General features: G+C 33.6%; 4 protein-coding genes across 4 annotated transcripts; 2 read left to right on the forward strand and 2 right to left on the reverse strand.

Annotated features, from left to right (window-relative positions):
- The first annotated feature begins 687 nt into the window (after positions 1-687).
- Positions 688-2,027, forward strand: LOC120133791 (peroxidase A2-like). Its single transcript, XM_039150307.1, has 4 exons — positions 688-929; positions 1,012-1,191; positions 1,284-1,446; positions 1,536-2,027. The coding sequence occupies exons 1-4, from the start codon at positions 720-722 to the stop codon at positions 1,949-1,951; spliced, it is 969 nt and encodes a 322-aa protein (XP_039006238.1). The 5' UTR covers positions 688-719; the 3' UTR covers positions 1,952-2,027.
- Positions 2,028-6,914: 4,887 nt separating this feature from the next.
- On the reverse strand, positions 6,915-8,219 carry LOC120133794. The gene is made up of 5 exons (XM_039150310.1): positions 8,088-8,219; positions 7,923-7,993; positions 7,742-7,847; positions 7,510-7,642; positions 6,915-7,108 (listed from the first exon to the last, which is right to left on the reverse strand). The coding sequence occupies exons 1-5, from the start codon at positions 8,153-8,155 to the stop codon at positions 6,983-6,985; spliced, it is 504 nt and encodes a 167-aa protein (XP_039006241.1). The 5' UTR covers positions 8,156-8,219; the 3' UTR covers positions 6,915-6,982.
- A 2,083-nt stretch (positions 8,220-10,302) lies between these two features.
- On the forward strand, positions 10,303-25,671 carry LOC120133793 (probable RNA-binding protein ARP1). The gene is made up of 8 exons (XM_039150309.1): positions 10,303-10,530; positions 10,684-10,816; positions 11,319-11,436; positions 11,567-11,606; positions 11,712-11,958; positions 12,075-12,928; positions 22,819-22,825; positions 25,649-25,671. Exons 1-5 carry the CDS (start codon positions 10,363-10,365, stop codon positions 11,955-11,957), a joined length of 705 nt encoding a protein of 234 aa, XP_039006240.1. The 5' UTR covers positions 10,303-10,362; the 3' UTR covers position 11,958; positions 12,075-12,928; positions 22,819-22,825; positions 25,649-25,671.
- Positions 15,010-20,558, reverse strand: LOC120133790 (probable serine/threonine-protein kinase At1g09600). Its single transcript, XM_039150306.1, has 7 exons — positions 20,119-20,558; positions 18,930-19,214; positions 18,256-18,573; positions 17,214-17,441; positions 17,024-17,124; positions 16,122-16,449; positions 15,010-15,229 (listed from the first exon to the last, which is right to left on the reverse strand). Exons 1-7 carry the CDS (start codon positions 20,353-20,355, stop codon positions 15,092-15,094), a joined length of 1,635 nt encoding a protein of 544 aa, XP_039006237.1. The 5' UTR covers positions 20,356-20,558; the 3' UTR covers positions 15,010-15,091.
- Positions 25,672-26,079: the final 408 nt, after the last annotated feature.

Genomic DNA, 26,079 nt, shown 5'->3' on the forward strand with positions numbered 1-26,079 from the left:
TATTATTAATGCCCAATCACATCACATTTTCCAGAAATTATATTTCCTACCGTTCATGAATTCTGAAACCAGCTGCATGGCTACATAAAACAACGTGCGCTTCATTAATATTTTTAATTATACTATCCATTTTACCGTCTAAAAGTGATTTTAAAATAAATTTTTCTAAAAGTTAAAAGAATTATTATTGTATTTAGAGGTCACGAGTTCAAACACTAACGGTTTTAAGGGTGATTGAGTGTTCATTGTCAAATAGTTGAGAATAATTAGAACATATACTACTTTGTAATCACATTTAGCTTAATAAAAATAAATAAAATAAAATAAAATTTTCTCAATAGTAATGACTTCAATACTCAAACTGCAGTTGGCTGATTAATAAACACAATTAGAAAGTATACAAAGTATCTTGGAAGATTTGTATCCACTGTTCAGCTCGTGATTCTTAAACAAAATGTTTAGCAAATAAAAGGATATGCTTGAACTACGGATCTTAGAATTCCAAGTCAAACATATAAAACACTAGATCAGAATAACGCGTTAGCATTATTGATAAAGTGGTGTTCACACTGCAAGTCAATCCCATGCAATGTGAAATGTGCAACTTGCAACCTCAGCTATGGCGATCCCTCTATATAAAGGATCTTCTCTAGGGCATGTTCTGTATCTCTCAATTTTCTTTCCAAAACAATCCATCTAAGATATTTGAGGGAGGGAAAATGTGTTGGATTCAAATGATTACCACTATTTTTCTGCTATCTGCAATGATGCTTGGGGGATCCAATGCTCAACTTAGTGCCACTTTCTATGCCAAAACCTGCCCAAATGTGTCCACTATTGTTCGCACTGTGCTGCAGCAAGCCCAACAAAATGACATTTGGATATTCCCCAAGATCGTTCGCCTTCACTTTCATGATTGTTTCGTTAACGTACCAACAACTTTTGTCCCATTATATATAACTCATTGATATACATATATAGTCTTTAAAATAAGTGTACGTATGCATGCAGGGTTGCGATGCCTCACTATTGCTGAATGGTACAAACAGTGAAAAAACTGCCACCCCAAACCTTTCCACCGATGGATACGCTGTTGTCGACGATATCAAAACAGCGTTAGAGAAAGCTTGCCCTCGTGTTGTCTCGTGTGCCGATATTTTGGCCCTTGCTGCTCAAATTTCTGTTTCCTTGGTATATATATTTCTATTATTATCAATTCAAATCGTTTGTATTCCATGTTAGAACTATAACAATGTTAAAGAGTATATATGTTTTGGTTGCAGGGTGGAGGTCCATCATGGAAAGTCCCACTCGGAAGACGGGATAGTCCGTCGGCACACCTCGAAGGAATCGGAGGCATCCCATCTGCACACGATAGTCTTGTCAACATTGCAGCCAGATTCAAGAGCGTGGGACTTGATTCTACTGATCTTGTCGCTTTGTCCGGTAATTAACCAATAAGTCTTATTTTCAAACACCTACTTAGCTAGTATGCTTCCACCAATGAAATCACATGAGAATCCAATCTTTCACAGGTGTCCACACATTTGGAAGGGCTCGATGTGCTGCTTTCATGGACCGCCTCTACAATTTCAATAACGTATCCGGGAAAATCGACCCGACCCTCAACGTTACATACGCAAAGGCACTTCAGCAACGATGTCCTAAAGGCGGAGATGTCACCAGTTTGATCGATCTTGACGAACAAACTTCCCTTACCTTTGACAACAAGTACTTTTTGAACCTCCAAAACCGTCGGGGACTCCTTCAATCCGATCAAGAGCTGTTCTCAACTAACGGGGCTGAGACTGTGACCATTGTCAACAGATTCGCAAGCAGTCAAAAACAGTTCTTCGATAGCTTTGCTAAGGCCATGATAAAGATGGGGAACATAAGCCCGTTGACAGGTAGCAATGGACAGATCAGGCTTGATTGCAGAAAGATCAACTAGGACGAACATATGGTTCTCCATATGTAATAAATGGAGTTAAATTAAGTTTTAAACTTTGCTTGTGTGTTTTTACTTTATTATAGTGATGGATGTTTGTTTCCTCGTTCTGATCTATGTTTTGCCTTTGCCTGGTAATTGTAGTAGAATGTATCCAAGGAACACAGTCCTATCAAGTTTTGGAATAATAATGGCAAAAGTTTAGTTCATTATTAATCCCCTTAGTATATATTTTAACTTTTAATAAATTCACTCATCATTAATCGACAATGAAAAGCATCTCTATCTTTCCGCTTCAAGTTGAACTTGTTTAGAGCGACGACAGCCATCTGAATTTTTGATCGGACTGGAAAAGGTGTCATCGTTTTTACTCTCCATAAAAGTTCAGATGACAGCAACCTGCTCGATATCGCCATTACCTGCTCCATATGAAGTATCATTAAGTTCAGATGACATCAACCTGCTCGTGAATTTTTAGAATTATCAGTTGTGCATGTTTCCGTTTGGGTACTTCCGATCGAGCGGGCAAAAGAAGAACCACTCCGGATTTCGAGTCTTTATAGCATACAAGTTGGACAAATCCAAAACCTCGTATTTATAGATATTTATTCGTGCAGAGAAAAAAAAAGCGTGGTATAATAGGGAAGTTTAAGGAGCGACAGTCTAATCTAATGTTGAAAGCGGAAACTTTGGACGCAACTGAAAATGTGATAAAAATCATAATATTTTGGGTCAGGCATAACTTAAAATGTTATATTTTTACTGACATTTTCGTTTGACAACAAAAAATATTACATTATTCGTAACATTTTAAGTTCAATAAAAAAATGTTAGTAAAAATAAAACATTTTAGGTTGCGCTCAACCTAAAGTATTATGATTTTATCATATTTTCAGCGTCCTAAAATCACTGTTTTTTTTACCTTAAATTAAGCTACCGAAAAGTAGAACTATCCTGGTATAATTGGAAGGAAGTCCTAGATAAAAGGGTCATTGACGCAATATAGAAGTTTGAGTAAAGGGAATAAATAATCAAGGCATGCAGGGACGAATCTAACATTTCATGTTAGAGGATGAACATATAAAATTTTAGGAACGTAAAAATATATTTTTAATAATACAAAAAATATCTAAAATATATAAAAATTTAAAAATTTTAAGAATAACGACCGCCTCCTCTAGGTCCATCCCGAAGGCATGCACGATAATGAGGAACGGTGGTCCATTATTTTTGGGTGCATTCGCTTGTGTTTATCTCATACATATTGCATTACAGCTTAAGTTGGTTGGTAGTTGACTTTGGAATAAAACCTTCAACATGGGACAAAAGATTACTCCCTTTCCTCACCTCCTTCAATTTTCTGAACCCTTTTAATGTAATTAAAAATTGGTATAGTTCAACACTTTTTTAATACAATTTGATTATTTTAATATTGAAATTGTCATTTATTTTCATAACATATTATTGATTATGCCAAATTCTCGTCCGTCTTTGATATATGTTAGACTAATAATGGAATATAAAAATGCAATTCAGTTTTAAATAAAATATCATTCAATTTATTTAAAATTGGAAACGGTTAGACCCAAAAAATAAACTTGATCAAATAAAGAATTATTCGTTGTAATGGTTAGAATTTTCAAGTTAACGTATGAGAGTCGACATGAAATAATTTTAAATCGACTTAGAAACGTAATTGAACTCTTGAAACAAGATAGAAATCTTTGGGAGAAAATTTAGCCCATTTAGACCTAGAAAAGAAAAGGGAAATTGAAAAGAGATTAAAGGTTGGGGATCAACTGGATAAATAGCCAATTTAAGAAAATCAAGTTGATTTTCTTTCTTGATTTGGTGAGGTTAGCCGTGGGTTAGAGGGAAGGGAAAATAAAGCTTTTCACCCACCCTTTTCTCTTTATCTTTTTTTCGTCTTCTTATTCTTTTCCCATGAAATTAAAGGATTCATTTGACACTTGTTAGAGCAATTCCATCTTAAAGAAAGTGTAAAATATTTTTATAAAACTATGGGCGTCAAAATGAGAACAATATCACTCATTTTTTAAGAATGAGCTTGGGAGGGTACACAAACTAGAAAGGGCTTAGGCTTTAAGGTCGATTTAAGAATGTTTAGAACATATTTTTGTTTTTAAATTCGTCCTTAATGTTATCTCATTATTATAAATGATTAAAATCTCTCATACTTGTGATTTGATTAGTGAAAAAAAAAACTTCTAATGCTAGAGAAATTGAATTAGGAGCATTCATTTAATGTTTTGAGCTAAGGTAGTGTACTATTAATTTTATTGTGTGTTATGACGCTCATAAATAGGATGTTTTGGGTATTGTATATATATTGCATGTTGAAGAGACTTAACTGATATACATGCTTGATGGCTAAATTGATGATTATATTGATAAATATAGATGTAATAATATTATATAAGCCCATAGCACCCCCAAACTTTAAAATAATCATAACAGTCAAAAACAATTTAATAAAACTCAAACCCTAAAACCTCATACAGCATTAAACCACTAATCTAAATTTAAAATCAAAATAATATATTTCAAACATGATTAAAAGAATATATCTTATCTCATGTGACTCAAATAAATAATATTTTAATATATAATCTTTAAAATGTGGCATATTTATAAATAATTAAAAAAAATGATATTTTGGTTCATAAAACTTATTTTAAAATGTGACACGAACCAATTTAACTTAGTGGTTAAAGAAATATTTTCTTAGAAGTTATATGTTCGAGCACCAGTGACGACAAAAGTGATTGAACGTTCATTGTCAAATGATTAAAAGTATTTAGAACAAATATTATTTTGTGATCACCTTAGCTTAGAAAAAAAAATACTTTAACCTAATAAAAGAGCAATTAAAAGTAATTTTGATAGCGGGTATAAACTCACTGTGAGCAAGAGGCCGAGCAGATTACCATCACTCCATCCACCAACACCAAGATGTTGAACCAATGGCGTTCTTTGCTCTCCCGGTTCTTGTTTTTGTTTTTGAAAAGCTTACATTCGAAAACCTTATTTAGTTTGTTTTACTTGAAGATTTACGGTACTATATATATGTTAGCTTATTAAGTTGACAAATAATTTATGCTACAGCAATGCTGGTCAAGTAAGCAAGAAGTTATATATTAAAGCACTTGATGGTGGTAACAGCTACATGGTTTCTTTGAGTAAGTACTCCCTCTCTAATTAGTTTCTTTGTTTTCAACACTATTGTTGCTCTCTCTCAAGCAACATTGTAGCTTTTTTGTGGCTTTTTATTTATTTATTTTCTTCTAAAAGCTGGACATTACTTCCAAACTATTTGCAAGAAACAGTGCCATTACTGTAAAGAACAGATTTTGTAGCCGGTAATTTAGGAGTCTTTCATCATCATTGGTATTGCACATAGTGAAAAGTTGGTATTTTGATGAGATTAGATTGAACTTGGAGAGATCTCAGTCCCTAGATCACCAACCTTGGATTATATGGTCAGAAACTTGGGATGCCTCCAAGGGGCAAAATGAGATTTATGTAAAACCTACTGTTAAGTGACTAAGTCCAGTGATTGTAGTGAACCAGTTGATTGATTTCTATTGCAGGTCAAGTATAGATATTCATAATTTCTTGATTTATTTTTGTTTTGCCATGTCATATTGTTTCTTGACACATTCATTGTATAGAGATTGTGCTGGTTTTGCAATGTTGCACAGTTTGCGTTGCCCCACATCATCGGATGGGATTGGTTGATGAATCAGTCGCATAAATTCATCGAGGGGAGTCCTCCGAAGGTGAACCCGAAGCAGCATCTTGATTTGGAGTGGGATAGATGAAGTGCAAGTATAAGCTATATAAAAGGTATTTGGCACTGCTTCCACATAGCATGCGAACAAGGACATGCTGGACTAGATTTTGTCTTCCTCTGTTGGAACCTGTGTAATATTTGATTTTACTTGTGATGGGGCAGTGATATCTGTTATGTTTATACATGAACTAGATTTGACATATATATGCATCTTGTTACAACAAACATGGACCGACTTGTGTAGTTTCGATTTTATTATTATTGTTCCTTAAAGAGAGGTTGAGCAACAACTAGTCCATTACTTTTATAACAAATGATTTAAGAGAACACACATAAACCAGAGATGGACCAAAGGGGATGGAGGGTTGATAGAGACAGTAGCCTCCCTAAAAATTTCAAATTATCAGAGTCGGCTCTTAGGGGGATATTTTATTTCAAATTATTATCAGGTCCGGCTCTTAGGAGGAATATTTTATTTCAAATTATTATCAGGGCCACCTCGTAAGGGAACACCTTGAGCAGTTGCTCAGGGCCTCCAATTTTTATATTTATAATCGGGTCTCTAATATTTCTCAATATCATAAAATTTTTAATTTTTGACTTTATTCTCTAGTATTTCTTATTAATCCATTCAAGTTTGAATTAAATCATTTTTTCCTTTTTCAAATATCATTCTTCAATTTATCAAATATTCTTTAACTTTAAGTTCTTTTCAATCTCAATCTAATGATAAAATAATACATCATTTTTAACTTTTTATTCAAAATCAAGCTCTTTATTATATCCACATTCAATTTTTATTTATTTATTCTCTCTTAGTTGTATTTAAGCAATTTTTTTTATCAGAATAATGAAAATTACGTGTTTGACAATATTTAATCATTTTTATAATTTATTAATATAACATTAAATTAATTATTCAAAGTAATGGAATATACATTAATACTATAGGGGTTTATTTTTGAGTTTTTGCTTGGAGTTCATTCTCCTAATATAAAATGTTGCGTCCTCCTTACAGAAACAATGTGCCTAAGTTTCATTGTGCTTCCAACAATCTTTTATCTGAAAAAGGCAGCTGACAAAACAATCTTTTATCTTTGAATGAATTAAGCTTACAATAATTAGGTATACATTATGGTAATGGTGAATGACGGTCCATATTCTTTACCATAGAATTAAATTGCAAAATATCAAAACATCCATCCCTCCGGTGCTTCTAATCATGAATGGTGGTCTTTTTGCTCAGGAGCGCTGCTGAACTTGGGGACAAGGAACTTGAAGATCGGCAAAAACATAAGGTAGAGTGTCCCCAAAATAATGGGTGCAGCAACAAACCATCCTAATAACTGCACCCACCAATCATTTCAATTCATTTGTTTAATAAAATTACACAATGCCCATCTTTCATCACCATTAAACAAATCATATTGCCATAATAAACAAACTAAAATTATACAAATGTGGACTTAATTAAACTACTATAAATTAATTAGGCACACAAAACATGATTTGTAATAAGAGTTTCATTTTCTTTTCTACTCTAGTATACTGTATATGGCCCAAATTAAAGTATTTATCGTCGGCAACAACAACTGACCAATCTATTATCACAGGTGTTCTTCTGAGGAGATTGAACCTCTGGTTATATGATAAATAATTACTACGATATAAAAGAAAATTTATTCAGAAAAAAAGTAAAACATTTATATATAAAGTAAAAAAAAAAGAGGAGAGAAGAGAGACTTACAGCACGAGCAATACTAAAGAGGAGTTCAGAGGAAGCTTGGCCTGTAATTACTTTGTTTAAAGCATCTGATGTTAATTCAAAAGGCTCTCCCCCCGTCAGTGCTTCACCAAACCTCAGGAACGGCACCATTAGGCTACGCAATAATTACAAAAATATCATCATAATTCCGTATTATTTATTTATTTAATCAATTAAATAAATTGCATATTTTTTTTAAAAAAATAAAGAGTACCTCAATTCCATAGGAGTAGCAAGGAAGTTAGCAAGCATGACTGCTGGAGCATTGGCCAATGATCCCAACACCGCTATCGCCATCCCACACAGCAACACCGTTACCCCTGCAATTGCCATTTCATTCATTTTCTTCACTTAGATATATATATATGGAATAAAAGAAGAAGAAAAAATATTACCACATATTGGAAATACCCCCAAAGTAAATCCCAAAGCTATAGAGAAGGCCAATTGCTTGGGTTCTGCTCCCCTGCAATTGCATTTCATATGTATAAACCTGTTTTTCTTATACCTATAATAAATTAATAAATAAATAAATAATGGAAGAAGAAAAAAGAAATTACTTTTTGAGGATTTGGACCATAGGATCCACGATCTTTTGATTCAACCAACCCTTCACTTTCCCTGACATTCTTATTTCAATTCAATTCAAACAATTTGTCTGCAGATTTTGATTTGCAACTCTTTTCTCTTATATTTATATTTAAATAATGTGGAATAAAACTATAAATAGATTCATCCGGCTACTTCGGATCTATTTTTTTTAATTATTAAAATGATTAAATAAACTTTGGAACTTGAGGATGTAATTTAAGCATTTGAGACTAATTAACGTATTATAATCGAAGCAGAAAACAGTGGTTAAAAGCTTATATTTTATTTAAGGTTGAGCAAATAATGCAAAATAAATAGCTTGATCCAACAGCTTTGTGTATATTATTATATATGTCAAATGCTTGAAGCAAAACAGAAAACTGCAAGCAGGCATATAAGGTCCTTATAGAGAGAGCATAAAAATACATATAATTTTCACGAACTTTTCTAATAATATCTCATTTGATAATGATATTCCTCGGCATATCTTTTTTTCTTCTCTTTCGGAGCAGGTTTGGAAGGGAAGAAACAAATTTGGTTTTGCTGGTAATGGAAGATACATATCGATATCACCTTATATATATATAATCATTAATTTTATTAAAAAGATAAATATTTAAAATTATAATGAAGGTTTATCATTGTAGTCATAAATTAAACATATAATTAAGACATTTTCTTATAACAATTAACACAATATACTGATCACTTGAGATCATACAATAATCATATAAGGAAAATGTTAAAAACCTAGCTAAAAACTTCCACAAAAGATATATATGAAAAAAAAATCACAGAAGGGATTAAACTATTTAAAGATCACCGATAAATCGCAAATCAAAATCGAGTAATGTGAGAAAACTATTTACGAAAGCAAATCGCGTATCGAAATCCAATATGATGGTCCAAAGTAAGAAAACCAATAAGATAACAAATAAACGTCATCTTATCAACCGAGATGATGTTAAATCTATCATTAAAAAAAATAAACAAAAATAACGATCAAACGACCGATAACGTGTCAAAAGGAATTTAATTATAGATTACATGAACTTTGTACACTTCACATAATTATTCTTTTCAACCACATTGTGATAAAATTTAATTTGTTTAACTCTATATATTTTTTTTTGAAAACGACTATATTTATAGAATATGCTTGATACAATAATTTTGGAATTATATGAAATAAAATTATATTAGGGTTCAGAATGAAAATATAATTATTTTCATTCCTTGGTCTCAAATTGTAAATGCTCTTGTAGCTTACTTTTGGCCTGTAAAAGCAATTGGATGTTTGACCGTTGTCTTCCCGCGTGCTTATGATTTGTAACCTCCGTTTTCTCTCCGTTCCCATAAATTCCCTCCGTTCCGTTTCTACCACTACTGACATTCCAGCTCATACCTGCAAATATGTATGGTAATTCTCGTGGTTATGTTTAAAGCATGAGCCTAATTTAGTCATTTCTTTCCTTCCCTCAAAATAATACAAGTGCAGCTAGGCGGACATAATAATTCAGTATTTATTTTTCCCCATCTTCAGCAGTGGCGCGTCGAAGACACTTAGCTATGTCAATGAAGATTTTTGTGGTTTCAAGTATTTAAATCTCTCATTTGAAATGAATTTTTTTTTGTTAGTTCGATTCAAGTTTCAATTTTTGATTTTGATTCAAATTTTAAAATTTTAAATTCACGAGCTTTTGAATTGAATTAAATTTTAATTTTTTATTTTTAATTCAAGCTAAACTTTATAATTATAAGCTCACAAATTTTCAAATTAAATTGAGCTAAGTAATACTTAAATTAGACTCGTCTAGTTTCGTATCATTACTTAATTAACTCAAATTAAACAATTAAAATAAATACTTGATTCAAAATTTCTTTTAATTGCATCATGGAATGTGAAAAAGAGGCGCGTGAGAGGAGGAAATAGACTAAAGAAGCAGTGGAGTCAGGTGTGTTGTATAATTCGTGTCCGTATCATGAGACAGATAGAGTGTGTGTTCCCTCTTCTTCTTTTTATTTTCGCCTTTAACTTTTGCTTTCTCTTCCTTCCCTCCATTTCTCTTTCATTTCATTTTTTCCACCTTAAAAGACACACCACCAAACTCACATTCCCATTCATTCCAAATCTAGAAATTATCCATCACGTCCCTTAGATCTATATTCTCTTCTTCTTTCGGGTTCTGAAACTAAAGATCATAAGTTGCTCTTGGTTTCATAATTTTCAGAGACAAACAAAAAATGACTGGGCAATTCGGTGATACCACTTTCACTAAGGTGTTCGTTGGAGGGCTGGCTTGGGAAACCCAGAAAGATACAATGAAGAAGTACTTTGAGCAATTCGGCGATATCTTGGAGGCCGTCGTCATCACCGATAAAGCCACTGGCAGATCTAAAGGCTATGGATTTGTACGCTTAATCTCTTAATTCTTCATAGTGTTATTTCTTTTATCAGTAGATCCTTCGAGTAAAATGGAAGATCTTGTGAGTGATTTGTGATGGGTTTTATGTTAAATAGAAATTTGACCATTTTTGTTTGGTTTTACATATTTATTAACATAGGTGACGTTTCGTGAACCGGAAGCAGCCATGAGAGCTTGCGTTGATGCTGCCCCGGTGATCGATGGGAGAAGGGCTAACTGCAATCTGGGTTGCTTGGGTGTTCAAAGATCCAAACCTTCTACTCCAAAGCATGGTGAGTACTTGCTTTCCCTACCTTTTTTTCTTTGAGATTCGTCTGTGGTTTAGTATTAATGAATTTAGGGTTTGGAGTAAGGATTAATGATAAATATATGAGTTTATATTTAGTATTATCTGTAAAAACTTGATCTTCAGTACCCTAGAAAATATTCTGTTTCCAGTAAATAGAACAAAAAATAAAAATAAAAAGTCGGTAAGAGATACATAAAAGCGATAAATTATAGTATGAAAATGTGATTGTGGTGTTTGTTGCCAATGCGATTATAGTTTTACAATAGTAGACATTACATATCACATAACAGTTATTTGACAATTTTGCCAAAAAAATACCTAAAATATTATTAAATACCAAAATAATATTCTTTTGTCAATATTTACTGATCTAACACTCGTTAGTACTACGTGTATATAAGATGCTTTCAACATAACGGACTTTGCATAGGTAATATACCAAAAGAATATTCTTAAAAAAAATGCTAAAATAGAGATTGGTGCAGGAGGAAGGAATTCGAGGGGAATGAAATGTCTGCCGACAGCAACAACGTTTTCTTCGGCAGCAACCTTCCCATCTCATTATTATGCCGTCCAACCAGGATTTCCTTTTAATGTCTATGGGTATGCCTTTTCTTTTATTGTTGAAAAATTAAAAATAAATACAGACAAATTATTATTATTTTTAATCACATTATTATTATTTCTTCAACTATGACTTTCCTAACTGTTTTTCCCTTTTACACTCTTACAGCTACTCTCCATGCTCGCCTGATTATTCCAATTACCCCACGGTTTGTACACCATGATTTACTTGTTTATACACATTCCTAGTTTACATCACTAGAGACCACATGTATAGAGAAATATGCATCATAGTGCTATTTGTCATGGTTCAGAACTACTATAATGTGTACGGAGGGGCCGCTGGCCAATATCCAGTGTATGGTGGTGGCTTGATGAGCGGTACCGGAGCAGCTTTCTACCCTTATCTTTTCGGAGAAGGAATGGCCGGCACTGTTTGCCCTTCCGGCCAAGGATACAATATCCATTTTCCACATCACCTGTTTCACTACTCAACCGGGAGCTATCCACAGCATTTTGGTGCACCGGTGGCTCTTGCACCTACTCCACCCTTGCAATAAGGTTCGTATTGTGCTACTAAAACCCCACACTTCCTGAAATAAACAGTATCTGCTATACTATCTTAAAGTTTAAGAATTAGGGTTGTGTTTTTATCATGTATATTTGCTCTGCAACAGGTGTGACAATGGCTCTTCATCCCAGAAGATTCATTCCAATCTGCTCTAAAGTTTCAACCTTGGGCCTAACCATGGTTTTCCTTTTCTCCGTCTATTTCTATCTAACTCTAATCACCTCCAAAAAATGGAGAATCATGCATGTTTTTTTCAATTGCATCTTTTTATCAACAATGGTTTGTTGAAGACAAGCAAAGCATTTTTTTTATCTAAATGCCAACTTCTGCTAATTGGATCAGCAAAGTTGAGAAAACTTTTTGCACCATTAGCCCATGGAAAGGCTAATTAAAACAGATTACTTTTTCTTCTAACCTTTAGCCTAGGCAAGGCTAATAAACAGAAAAATGGTGTGCAAAATTTGTAAATTCAGCAACAAAAAGCAAGCCACTCATTTTCAATTTTTTTAAATGGCTAATCACCTCTTGAAAATGAGGCAGTTTTAGCAACAAGGTTTTTTGTGTGTGCATTGACATCTAGTTTTTAGGGTTTAAAAACTAGGACCATGTGGTCATATATTTTTTAAAATGCTTTTGTTCTTAATGTAATAATATATCTAAAACAATCACCATCTTCCCTAAGGCAAAGGGAAGATCATGTTTACGTAAAAAAAAAACTAACCCTGGCTTGTTTATTTTGTAAATTCATCAACGTAGCTTGTTTTTTCTCTAATATTTTCATCATGATAAGAACTCCATGAATGGATGTGGAGGTCAAAGCATTTGCATGTAACCCTATAGGAGATATTTTGGTTTCTTGGGGTTCTTCTCTTCTAACGTACCAATCGACAACCATGGTTAGTAACTTGGGTGATCCTCAACACAGGCTCCCTCTAGAACTGTCACTAGGAACTTGTTGCTGTATATTTATCTATGGTATGGAACTGATTCCTTCTCCATCCAAGGTGGATGATTGAGAATGGATGATGCTACTTATTATTGTATTTGCTTTAATTTTCAGACTTTTATGTCCACTGCTACTAATGTTGTACTTTGATCATTGAACTATAATGTACTGAAGTTGATTTTTTTTTAAATTATGGTATTTAGTATTTAAGCTAAAACTGCAACTAGTTTGGTATGCAAAACAAATTTTCTTTTGAATCCTCTCTTTTTTTTCTAGAAGATAAATTTAATAAGCATCTATGTTTTGGACCCCCAACACAAATAGCTCAATTGGTATCATCTCTCTCAATTAAGAGCTTGTAATAATTTAAGGTTATGGGGTCTAGTGCTTGTTATTCTCGATATGACCTATGTGAGTACTTTTGAAGCACTGATATGCCAGGTGAGATATGTCTTGTGAAATCGTGGCTCTCGACTTAAATAAAAAAAAGGTGATCCACCAAGATTTCTCATGGTTTGTTGCCGTCATCTGTACAAGCAGAGATTCCCCCATAGTTGGGTCAGTGCTAAAGAGATCGTAGAGATGCCTAAGAATGATATGTGTCCACTCGCTTATCGGAGCTGACCAAAGTAGGATGCTTCATTATGATAAGATGCAAGACATAGTTCTACGTCCAAACAAAAAGGGTGAACCATAACACAGAAAGAAATGAATAAAAAATTACACGAAAATAAACGAAACAAAAAGCTAAAATACCAGAACAAATAAAAAGATAACACGTCAAATTATAATAATCTCTAGAGGATAAGTGTTATATCATTTTGCTTATCGTTAGAAAGCTCAAAGAGCACGGGTTAAATCGGGGGTCTCACTAACATAATAAAGAACAAAACTAAACACAACCTAAGAATTGATCTTAAGACAGTTGCAAGTTTCAAGAAGATGATATAAATAATAATAATAAAAAAGACAGATACAATACAAAATACTGACCAAAAAAATATAGACTCCCCTCCTTTTTCCCTAATTTATGATTTTCCGTTCATAAAAAAAAAAGTGAACCACAAACTAATAGGGGTGTATAAAAAGATATGATCTGATATGAAAATTTGGATATCCGATCCGATTTTTAATTTTTGAATCATTCAGACCGAATATCCAAGAAAAATCAGATATTCAAATTAGATACGGGTCAGTGAAATTTTAATTTCAGATTATTCGAAAATTCAAAAAAAAAATAGGCCTTTAAAAGATTTTAACCAAGCTCAAACCCAGTTATCCGAAAATACACACCCTTACAAGCCATAACCACCTTATTAATAACCTTACACTATACCTTCATCTATTGTGCAACAACAATTTTTTGATACAATGCAATAGTATTAGTATTACTAAATTATACATAATTTATCAGAGAAACAATAATAATTTTTTTAACATAAATTGCAAAACAAACATAAAAATATCAAAAACAAGGACAAAAAATCCCGTACATCTTGGGGTGATATGATACTGCCAAACGAAATTGGTGGGGATATAGCGAGATTAATTGAGGAAGCTGTTGATGATGACAATCACAGTACAAATGGTATTGGTGATCATATATAGCTTGAAATACCTATTATGTGCTGCGGCTAAATATTACTCAACAAACAGTAGATTGATAGCTACTGATTTAAAATTCTCATGTTTAAGACTTTGGTTCACAATGTTGAAATCATTGTATAGTTTTTAATGTTGGATATTCTATTTAGCTAGACTTTGCCTGGTATTTACAGCACAATAATCAGCTTGTCGCCAAGAAAACATTTAAACCGTTTCTCTTCTTCGTTCCTTCCACCTGGCATCAGTTCACCGTGCAACGTTGGATCAGATAACATCTTCCAGCAAAGGAAACAAGATGCCACAAATGTATGCTCTCTTTTTAGATATTCTAAGGAATCTCACTGTGTTGTCGGCTATGAACCGAAATAAGTTTACGAGGGTTGAACCTAGGATTTGCCTGTGATAACAGTTAGACAAACTTGGACTTGGAGAAAGCCTCTCACAAGGAAGCAACCAGCAAACAACCTTAAAGCCAGCTTTCCACAAGGAAGCAGCTATCAAACCATTTAACGAATGATTGTCCAAAAATCCTCCGTTATGTTTCCGCTGTGAATGTTGTGACTTCTATTAGTTCAGGCTTTCTCAAGACGTGCTTTACGTACAGCCTGCTGGATTTGTTTCTCGTGCTCTTTAAGTATATCGTCAATATTTCCCCCAGGAGGCATCAGTGGTCCAGAGCAGTGGAACCTGTTTTTCCTTGTTAAAAAACTCTGCAATAACACAGCCAAGGAATAGATGAGAAAATTTTGAATATATACTAGAGGAAATGTGTTAGTAAACAACGAACTAGACTCAGTAATTTTGGACATGATATAAAATACGATACGAATAAAACACTTTTAATAAACACGACATCAATTCAATGAACACAACATGTTAATACACGCATCTTATTCGGGTTCAGGATTTTGACATATTTAAGAATTTGTTTACACAGCTGAAAACATAAGAATCAGACACCATACAAGTATACAGAATACCAGTTAGGAGGGATGAATGCAGAGAAAAAGAAGAAACAAATATACGGATGATCATATCAGATAGGAGGAACACGGTAGATAATAATAATCTGATAATCTGCAATCTCACAATCAAAGGTATTGGCCAAAATACAATTTATTGATATTTACAGATTAAAGTTTGCAAATTTCTTGTACAAATGATGCTTATCCATTTGTTGCAAAGACGTGATAGTCTCTATGTACACTAGGACCAGTTCTGATCAAAAACCATAAAACTCTGCATGTGTGCGTTAGAGATTTCTATCTGAAAATCAAAATTTGACATACCTAGTTCACATAAAACCATCTAAACATGTTAGATACTTGTAAACAAGTTTAAAAAGAATTTCATTTAGTGAGCTTAGAACTTGTCAAATTACGGCACTCATTGTTGGTGGAAATTTCATAATTAGTAAGATGTAACATCTAATATTTTCCATTAAGCTAATTATAGCCAGTGAATTCATGTATTGAGTTCCGGATCTAGTTCAATGTTTGTAACGACGATTATGATGATCTGACCAAAATATGATGGTGATGACGATGATGGAAAAAATAGTTAAGAATAAGGAAATGCAGGCAGAAAGAGTCGGTTACTTACTGAAACAGGATGATTGTTAGTTGTATCCTCTTTATTATCAGAAGCTTCAGTTTCCTGAGGCATTAGTGATTCTTTTAATGTAGGACCTGCCTTATTCCATGTTGCTGCAGCACTAGGGTGGATCATTGAAGTGGATTGAGATAAACCATTCTGCAAAGCAACCTTGCGTGAATCAATCTGGAAGCCAGAGGCACCACTCTCAATATGAGCGATCCTTGTTTTTGACTGTCCTTGTGCAATGAATTCTGGTGTTCGAACGCCCTTAAAATCCATTGACCCGCTTTTAATAGATTCAGCTCCTCGCCTCTTTACAGCCTCTGCTCTTTTTCTAATGTTACATGGGAGAACACAAAATCAAAAGGGGAAAAAAGGTTTCCCTAGATGAAAAAGACAGTTGTGGAAGGTCTATCTTGTGATTCGCATTTTTCCATTATTAACAATCCATCAGCATGGGACATATGCATCATAAGACTATACAGAGTTATGACAATGGTATTAAAATTTGCAGTATACGAAACACATAAACAGGAAACAAGTAAAATGTAATGAACATAGAAAAGCAATTTATAAAAAAAAATAGAATATATAATGTAATGGTAAGTATAGGTTAGCATGTAAAACATATTTTCCTTTATTCAGGCTGCTTCCTTATATGACTAACCATTTCAATTTCCAACCTACCAAAATTTAATCTCACAAACAGTCTCAGTAACACTTGAGGGAAAAGTAATTGAAATGATTTGTCTTTGATTTTTTTTTCTAGAAATTTCGTTCAAAATCTTCATTTTCTGTCACAGACTCACGGTTACTCATCATTTTGTATGTCATGCATTTGAGTGTGCATGGGTTTCATAAATGGAGAAAGTTTTCAAAGAGAAACAAGTGGGACACAAAAAGCATACCTTCTTGCTTCCTCGCAACGAAGTTTGACATCTAGTTCTTTGCATGGAGGATATTTTGGTACATATGACGGATCACAGGGTAACGGCTCTGATGTGAAGAACTAAAGAGGAGAGAAAAATAATAAAAGTTGTATTTCGAAAAAAAATACCAAACAGCCATAAAAAGGCATATAGATGGTTGTCTAAATACCTCACTGCTAAGTGCTGAATCAGCAGATCCTCGATCTTCCGGATCCATTGAAAGGAGTTTATCAACGAGAGACAAGGCAGACTCAGGGAAGTTTCTGAACGTCTCATCAAGACAACGCTGGTAAGGTTGTTGGGGTTTAAAGCTAGTTGCATGGGAAAGTTTTGTTTTCTGCCAATACTCCTCTGAGGGTGAACCGCAGAGCTTAAAGATCTTATGCATTTGCTCCACCTGGAAATAATCACAAAATCTATCGCCGAAGAAATATAGAACATTATGGATACATATATTAATCTCTTAGGGAGTTAATTCAGCTAAAGAAACTACTAATAACTTCGATAAACACACTTTAATTACTCAGCCTTAATCTCAAACTAGCTAATATTTTCTCTTCATTCAGCGCAATATTTCATGAGAGAACTAAAAACTCCTTCAACCCTACCATTAACTTTACATTTTTTCTTATCATAACGTCATTAGATCTTGTTTATTGGAGCCTTTCTAGGTTAAGTGAGTTGTTGATGGACATAACTTCTTCGAGCAGATAACCAACACAAATGTCAAAATGCAGGAGCAAGACCTAATGAAGCGAATGCTCCCAAAATGAGCATGGATTGTAGTGATGAAAAGTTTGCATTATGCAATAATCCAGACAGATTAAGAATAAAACGGGAACCACAGACAGAAAAAAATGTCTTCGATAACTTATTGGCTGTCGGGATTTTCCCATTTTCTTGTCGGAAAACATTTTCAAAATTCAAATATTGAACAAGCATATTGCAGAACTATTAAATTCTTTCAATCAATAAAGTACTTAACTACTTAAGAATAAGCTTTTCATCAAAATGTTGTAGACATTATCACTTTCCGTCTTATCTAGGCTTTTGAAATTCAACCTAAAATATTCATATCAAGAATTTAAGAAGCAAGCTGATGTATACACATTGCTTTTCATAATAGACGAGAACTAAAATGAAAGTGCATTTGGAAATGATATGTAAAATCAAATTCGCAGTCATATCCCAAAACATAAAAGAGAGGCTACCTCTGTTCTTCCCGGCATAATAGGCTTCCCAAAAAATAATTCAGCAAGGATACAGCCAGCACTCCACAAATCTATAGCAACTCCATATTCAGTTTCCCCAAGCAAAAGCTCAGGTGCCCTGTACCAAAGAGTTACGACTCGACTTGTTAGAGGCTGCTTTTGATCAACCTGAAAAGTTGCACCCAGACCAAAATCTGCAATCTTAAGAATTCCATTGTCGTTAATCAGAAGGTTTGAGCCCTTGAGGTCTCTATGCAGGACACCACGGCTATGGCAATGTTCAATGCCACGAAACAACTGTTGCATGTAACATTTAATCTACAGCAAAATCACATATGTCTCTTATAAGACCAACAACATATATAACACGAGTAAGATATTGTATTAGCATTATAAGAAAAATGACAGAAGAAAAAAGTTGTAATGAGAATCAGAAGATTACTTTATCTCTATATATGAAGTGTATGGATGTAGCACTTGCATATTGAACTGTCCATCAAATTAACATCGATTTGGCATTGCTTGAAATGTAGAAAATTAAAGGGGGGAAAAGGAAATAGAAAGCATGAATATTTACGTTTCATAAACCATATTACCGGAACACTTCAAGTTAAAGATAAACCCAGTTAAACAAGATATTATCCAAAACAAATAATAAATGGAGAGGGGAGTACCTGCGGTTCAGTTAAAGTGATACCAGGAGTTGCTGCAAGCCCAGCAAGGTCATGCTCCATGTACTCAAAAACAAGATACAAGCTGCTAGACATCCTTGAAGTGACTATACACTCAAGCTTCATAACATTTGGGTGGTCAAGCTTCCGTAAGATGATGATTTCCCTAGCCATAAAACGAACACTAAGTGGTTCCATATTAACAAACCGAACCTTCTTCATGGCGACAATTTTGTCTGTTTCTAGGTCACGGGCCTTGTATACACTGCTATAAGTTCCTTGTCCAATCTGCATATGGAACTTACTATGTCAGAATGGGCAAAAACATCATGCTAGGCCCCAGCTAGTTTAACATTTTTGGCGAACTAATTTCTTTGACAGCCATACGTGACACAATCTAAAAAATATTTGCAGAAATAAAGAGGGTCTAATACATATAACGACAACAACTTAAAATTCCGATGTCATTAAACCACATCAAATGCCATGCCCTACCCACATTTACTGCAATTCATATTCACCAGCTAATAAGCAAGAATGAAGCTCTTGCAATATGTCAATTATTGCTTTTAAACTGGAAACATCAACACAAAGACAAATTAAATTTGAATGACCATTTCAGTATGCATCCACCTGCACGCATGTATATAGAAACTCCTCAGGATATTTAACCCACATGAATGCATGAATGATTAATGATGCTCATCTGTAGATTCTGTAGTGATCAGTACCAAAAATTAGCTGTTAATCTAACTTTTAACATTGCACCAGAGATTTTTCCCACACCTTAAACATATTTAGCACTTTTAAAGAGAATTGGTATTCCAATTAACCATGCCTGATCCATATGAAAACTTTATCTGTATTATCATCTTTTATGTATTGCGCAGCTCATATTCACAAATTCGAATATGCAGAACAGGCAAGTCAAAGGACGCATGAACTAAATGTTCTCACAAATAAGTATGATGTTTACATCACAGCCTCATTGTGCACCAAATTTCATGATGAAAAGATGGTGAGATTTTGATTATCGTTAAATCATTTAACTAGCTATATACATAGGTTCTCTAGATAGTTGAATTGATCCAATGGTACCATATAAGAACCGAATGGAAGTCAAGGAAAAGCAAAAATGGAAATGATAATAAAGAGACATGTGAAAGAAAAAACTTTGAGGAGGACAAGTTACTTTTTCTAACTTCTCGAAAGAGTCCGACTTCCGTGGTAGCCATCCATCAACGGCTTCCCCTGCAACTGAAGCCAACCATGACGGCCATCCCCCCGAAACTCCCTCCTTGTCACCTTCTGTATTTGAACCATCCCCCTTCTCACCATTGTCGTCATCGTTCTTTTTCTCCCCGGCTTTCTCATTGTCGTTATCGTGAACATTCTCACCTTGGGGTTCTTGTGAGAACATGCAGCCCATAATCTGTCCTCAATAGTCCCTTGTTGTCTTGAATAGCTCTAGACCTCGTCAATTATGATGTTCTTCTCATGCATTAAAACAAAGGGGGTCGCCATGATGCAATCATGGGATTCCCAGGTCAATATTCTTTTCAAATTCTTCTCAACCATTTGCAATTTCCCCACCAATAATCTAAAACCGTTTATTGAGAATAAAATCTCCTTTGTTTTGTTTTTCCAACTTTTTTCCCCATATGAAACACCAAATTTATGAAAGGCGTGACAACAATAAACCAGTCTAAATCTAAAGAGAATGATCAGAAGGAACACACAAATAAGAAAAGAAGTTAACAGTATTTTCTTACAAATACCTTATGGATTATAGAGAAAAAGTTAAAATTCAAATGAAAGAAAACCCAGACAAGGAAAATTCATTATAAAAAGAATAGACAAATGAAATAAGGAAATGTGAAGAGAAGAGAATGAGAAACTAAATGCAACGGTTTTGTGAGATAGGGATCCTAAAATTGCGAGAAACCAAAGATGTCTTTGGATGTAACAGAAGTATGGTTTTCTGCTTCAGCTTTCACTTTAAAACAATGTAGGCATGTTACTTGGAGGGAAACTCAACTGTTTGAGCATGGTCCAGTCCAGAGTACAAACGTGCTTAGCCCAGAAACTAGATGATGGACAATATGGATTCATGCATAGTAGATATTAGATTTATCAGTTTAGATCCAAATAATATTCTTATGATTATTATAATACCTTAAACCGTAATATATATGATGAATCTAAGATGTTATATGGGGCCAATGAAATAGTCGTAAAGATTAAACTTTTAAAATTTCTAACCGGATGTATCTAAGACTTCTACAAAGTCCATACTAAATAAAAATCGAATCATATATAATCAATACAAATATTTATACAAAAACTGAAACTTCAAATAAGACATAATATAAATAAAAATAAATTAAAACAATAGTAAAGTTTACAAACTGAAGTACTCGTAAGATTTTATGAATACATATACTACCGACACAAATTAAAAATTATACTCTATAAATCTCTAATGTTGGCACTCTTTTGATAAGAACATAATCCACTAACATGTAAATGAAAACTTCTGAATACAAGCTCAGTGACACAATTCTACTCTATTGTACTCTATACAATTTATAAATATAAACAAATATCGTAAATGTAAGCAGAGAGATATGAGTATAAACATATATCATCATTACACATGTTATTAATTATAACAACATTTAATCTTGTATCGATACGTGTGTATTCTTAATCATACATCTAGTTTCTAACGATATGACTTATTCATACAATTATAGAAACAACAGTAAAATATCTGGAAACACTAAAAATTAGATATTACAGATAACAATGGTACGTAGACTTATATAAACATCATATAATATATATAGAAATATCACATAATTTTAAGAGATAAGTTTGACCGCATGTTAAGTTATAAATGGTAGAAAGGAGAGAATTATCCTTAAAAAACTATTGATAGACTTAACATTTATTTTGATAGGTATGAAAGAATGGTGCGTAGACTCGTATCAACTTTTACTAGTCGTAGTTGATAGTTTTCTTCCAAACACCAACTTTTCTCCCAAAATTCTCTTTTTTTTCCCATCATAACTTCTCCAATTTTTCTTCAATCTTTTCAAGGTTTCTGCAGCAAAGTTAGTCCATTTTCTTTGGTATTTAGGTTGTTCTTTAAAAAGCAAGAAAATTCGTCATTTGCATTGCTTCTAATTCAATGGAAGTGTTGTGCGAAAATAGAGATTTATTTTTAATTTTTCGTAAGAAAAAATCCTCTTTAATTTTCATGAAAGATTAATTTCTTTTGATCATGAAAAATTGGACTGTTGTTTGGTGGTGATTTTGAAAGAATTTTCAGTAGATACCTAGTGGTATCTGTGCTTTTTTGTTCTCTTTAAAGCTCCCAATTCATTAGATAGTTCAAGAAAGAAAACGAAGAAAAAATCGATTGTTTGTTAAATCGGCTATATTATAGTGCAACGATGAGTATGTGATGCAATTGTAGGTCATAGTGATCTGTAGAATTACCTCGTCTCCTAAATATGAGAAAGCACAAAATTAAATATAAACTAATAGTGAAGGGTGACGAGAAATCTATTTCGTCTCCTAAAACTCTGGTCATCTCAGTTCTTTCTCCTTTCGGAAGAGTTACAGATTCCACTCTCCTTTTCCTCAAAAGTTGACCCAATCTGCAAACCCATCCATCTTTCCTATCATCAACGTTATGAACTATCACTGTTGACCCTGTTTTAATCACATCGCCATCCAACTGTTTAAACATTAGTTTCAAGTAATCATCGTCGAACCTGCAATCAATCACCACAAAATCTACCTTGTTCAACTGCAGCTGCGTTATTTGCCTCGTAATCTCGCAAGGGGTGCTGCCGGCATGCATCCACTTTATGAATCGTTGAAGATCAGCCGTATGGAGTTTAGTTTTCGTTACCGAGTTCGAATGTTGTTGTTGTTGTCCATGATCGATGTGGTGCGATGATTGTGGGGACGGAAGAATGCAAATAAGTTGACCGCCGGTGTGCTTTGCGGCCACCGCGAGTGCGATCGTTAATGGCGTGATGCCTTGTGTTGTGATTTCGAGTATTCGTTTAGCTCCTTTGCCGGCTGCATGGCTGATATCAACTCCATGCATTTGGGTTCTATCACTCTTGCCTTGTCATCTTCGTTACAGTCATCCTTGCTGTGAGAGACAGTTGATATATGTTTTATATTTGCATGTTTAAGAAATAAAATAAAGATAAATTATGTATTTAGTCTGCCAACTGTTATTTTGATTCTATTTGTCATTCAATTACTTTTCTAAATCATAGTTAATATTATATTTTGATTTTAAAATAACTTCAGTATCAAAAATCTCAGATAATATACGATTTTGATCAACTTTTTTTAGATTTGCGAAAATAACCAACAAAATCGCAATGCGATCTCTAATTCGCATTGCGATCTCCACTATCGCAAATTCGCGTTGCATTTCGCGTTGCGATAGTCTACAGTTGTCGTTGCGATTTTCCAAATTCGTTGTGATAGTTAAAAAAAAAGATTTTGTTTCTTAAGAATTTTCTCTAAAAAGATAGTATCTGCGCGGACGTGCCAAAGACACGTATGACCACGACCACGACCACGACCACGACCCGAGACGGACGGCGGCGGCGGCGCGCGAGAGTCCCCCTTGTTCTCTATCACTCAACAAGGAAGTGGGAAAGCCAAGCCTTAAATACCATTCCCAATAGTGTTTCCAATACTATGTGAGATTTGAGTATTACCAACACTTGTTCCCAATACTATGTGGGATTGAGCCTTAAATAGTGATATTATTTTTGAATGTTTTGCTTAAAATTGCAATAATCGCGATTGATTGTAGATTGACTTTTAATTATGACATATTTAATCGTATAATACTAATACAATTGGTTGATGATTCAGTTGTTTTAAGGTGCATGATTGTTAATTGTTTCCTGAATAATCACATTGTATTGGAAACAAGTGTTGGTAATGCTCAATCCCACATTGTATTGGAAACACTATTGGGAATGGTATTTAAGGCTTGGCTTTCCCACTTCCTTGTTGAGTGATAGAGAACAAGGGGGACTCTTGCGCGCCGCCGCCGCCGCCGTCGTCCGTCTCGGGTTGTGGTCGTGGTAATACGTGTCTTCGACACGTCCGCGCGGATACTATCTTTTTAGAGAAAATTCTTAAGAAACAAAATCTTTTTTTTTACTATCACAATGAATTTTCGCAACGAATTTGGAAAATCGCAACAACAACTGTAGACTATCGCAACGCGATTTTCAACTATCGCAACGCGAAATGCAACGCGAATTTGAGATAGTGGAGATCGCGTTGCGATTTTCAACTATCGCAACGCGAAATGCAACGCGAATTTGCGATAGTGGAGATCGCGTTGCGATTTTCAACTATCGCAACGCGAAATGGAAAATCGCAATGCGATTTTCAACTATTGCAACGCGAAATGCAACGCGAATTTGCGATAATGGAGATCGCAATGCGAATTAGAGATCGCATTGCGATTTTGTTGGTCATTTTCGCAAATCAAAAAAAAAATTGGTCAAAATCGTATATTATCTAAGATTTTTGGTCACTGAGGTTATTTTCTCTTCATTTTATCATTTGTCGTTAAAAACATAATAGAATTACTTACGTGATTTTTTTTTAATAATAATATGATAAATTTATTTGACATATTACTGTTAATTTTTTAATAGTGGATAATTAAAATATAACATTATTGATGATTTAAAAATGATTTAAGAAATTAGATGACCAAAACAAACCAAAGTGATAATTAAAAGACAAAATACATAATTTAACCATAAAACAAATTATATGGATATTGGTGAAAGACTGAAAGTGAACTGAAAATTTCGTTTGGTACTTCACAAAATCATTCTTAATTCGGTACAATTCTAATTTTAGTCCCTATAATAATTTGAAATAAAAAATTAACTACTCTACTTTAATTTAGTATAAGTTTAGCTCAATCTGATATCTACTTTCTATTACTACATTCAGACTAATAAAGTATTAGAAGATTAATCCCACGATCTGAATTAAGTTGAGTTACACATATTTATTTAAAATTAATAAATATAAATATGTTTTTTAAGTAGGAAATAGAAAGAAAAAACAACTTACAAGATGAAGAGTGTCCAAATAAGCTTTCATGGCATCTTGAGGAGACCACTCCATATTTGCAAGTTATGGAAATTTATCGAATGGGAAGAGAAGAAGTAAGTTTGGAAAATGATGCAAACTTAGGGTTTATATATACACGAGTAAACCTAGGTCCAATTTCACAAATAAATAGGTTGTTGGGAATTATGGGTGCAACCAATTGGATAAGAGGGTTGAAACATGGCCATGGAATGAGATGACAAGTGTGCTTCAGATTTTTGAGAAAAGTGAACCTAAATTGCATGCAGGTAGGAGAGGTGGCAGAATACAACAGTCTCATGTGAAAGATTTGTTAATAAATTAAGAAGTCAATAATAAAGATAATGAGTTTGGTCTGACTATGTCACATGGCACTTAGCATTAAGAAACGTGGCTTCAATAGGCCAAGACATGTTGCCATGTACTGAAAATGACACATTTACACCTAAGCTACGTGCATTGCATCAGACCCTCTTAATCATTGAGCTCCCATTGCTTGCCCATTATGTTTGTAATCTGCAATCAGAGCAATGTAAAAAGACTTTTAGCAGTTAAAAGAGTATATATATATATATATATATATATATATATATATATATATATATATATATATATTTAAATTCTCCGTTTGAGCAATTGTATTATTATATATGTGTTATTAATAGTTAAGAAAGAACAATAATAAAATTAATCTCCCAATTGTATAGTAGTATAGGAGTAAGATTGTAAAATTACAACTATCCAATACGACTACTCCCTAAATTTGAATAATTCGATCTCTAAAAATAGTCTTCCACTGTTTGCATTACGAATTATCCCCTAATAATACAAATAAATAGATAATTTTGAATACGAAAAAATATCAACAATGAAGTTAATTATTTAAGTATTAACGAACGTATCTGAAACTAATACATAATAGAATGAACAATTCTTCTCTTAACAAATGAATAAATCTATAATTTACTAAAATATGAGTAAAGCTCATAAC

This window comes from Hibiscus syriacus, unplaced genomic scaffold (genome assembly GCF_006381635.1).
Source record: "Hibiscus syriacus cultivar Baekdansim isolate YM2019G1 unplaced genomic scaffold, ASM638163v2 tig00110596_pilon, whole genome shotgun sequence".
NCBI classification, from domain to species: domain Eukaryota; kingdom Viridiplantae; phylum Streptophyta; class Magnoliopsida; order Malvales; family Malvaceae; genus Hibiscus; species Hibiscus syriacus.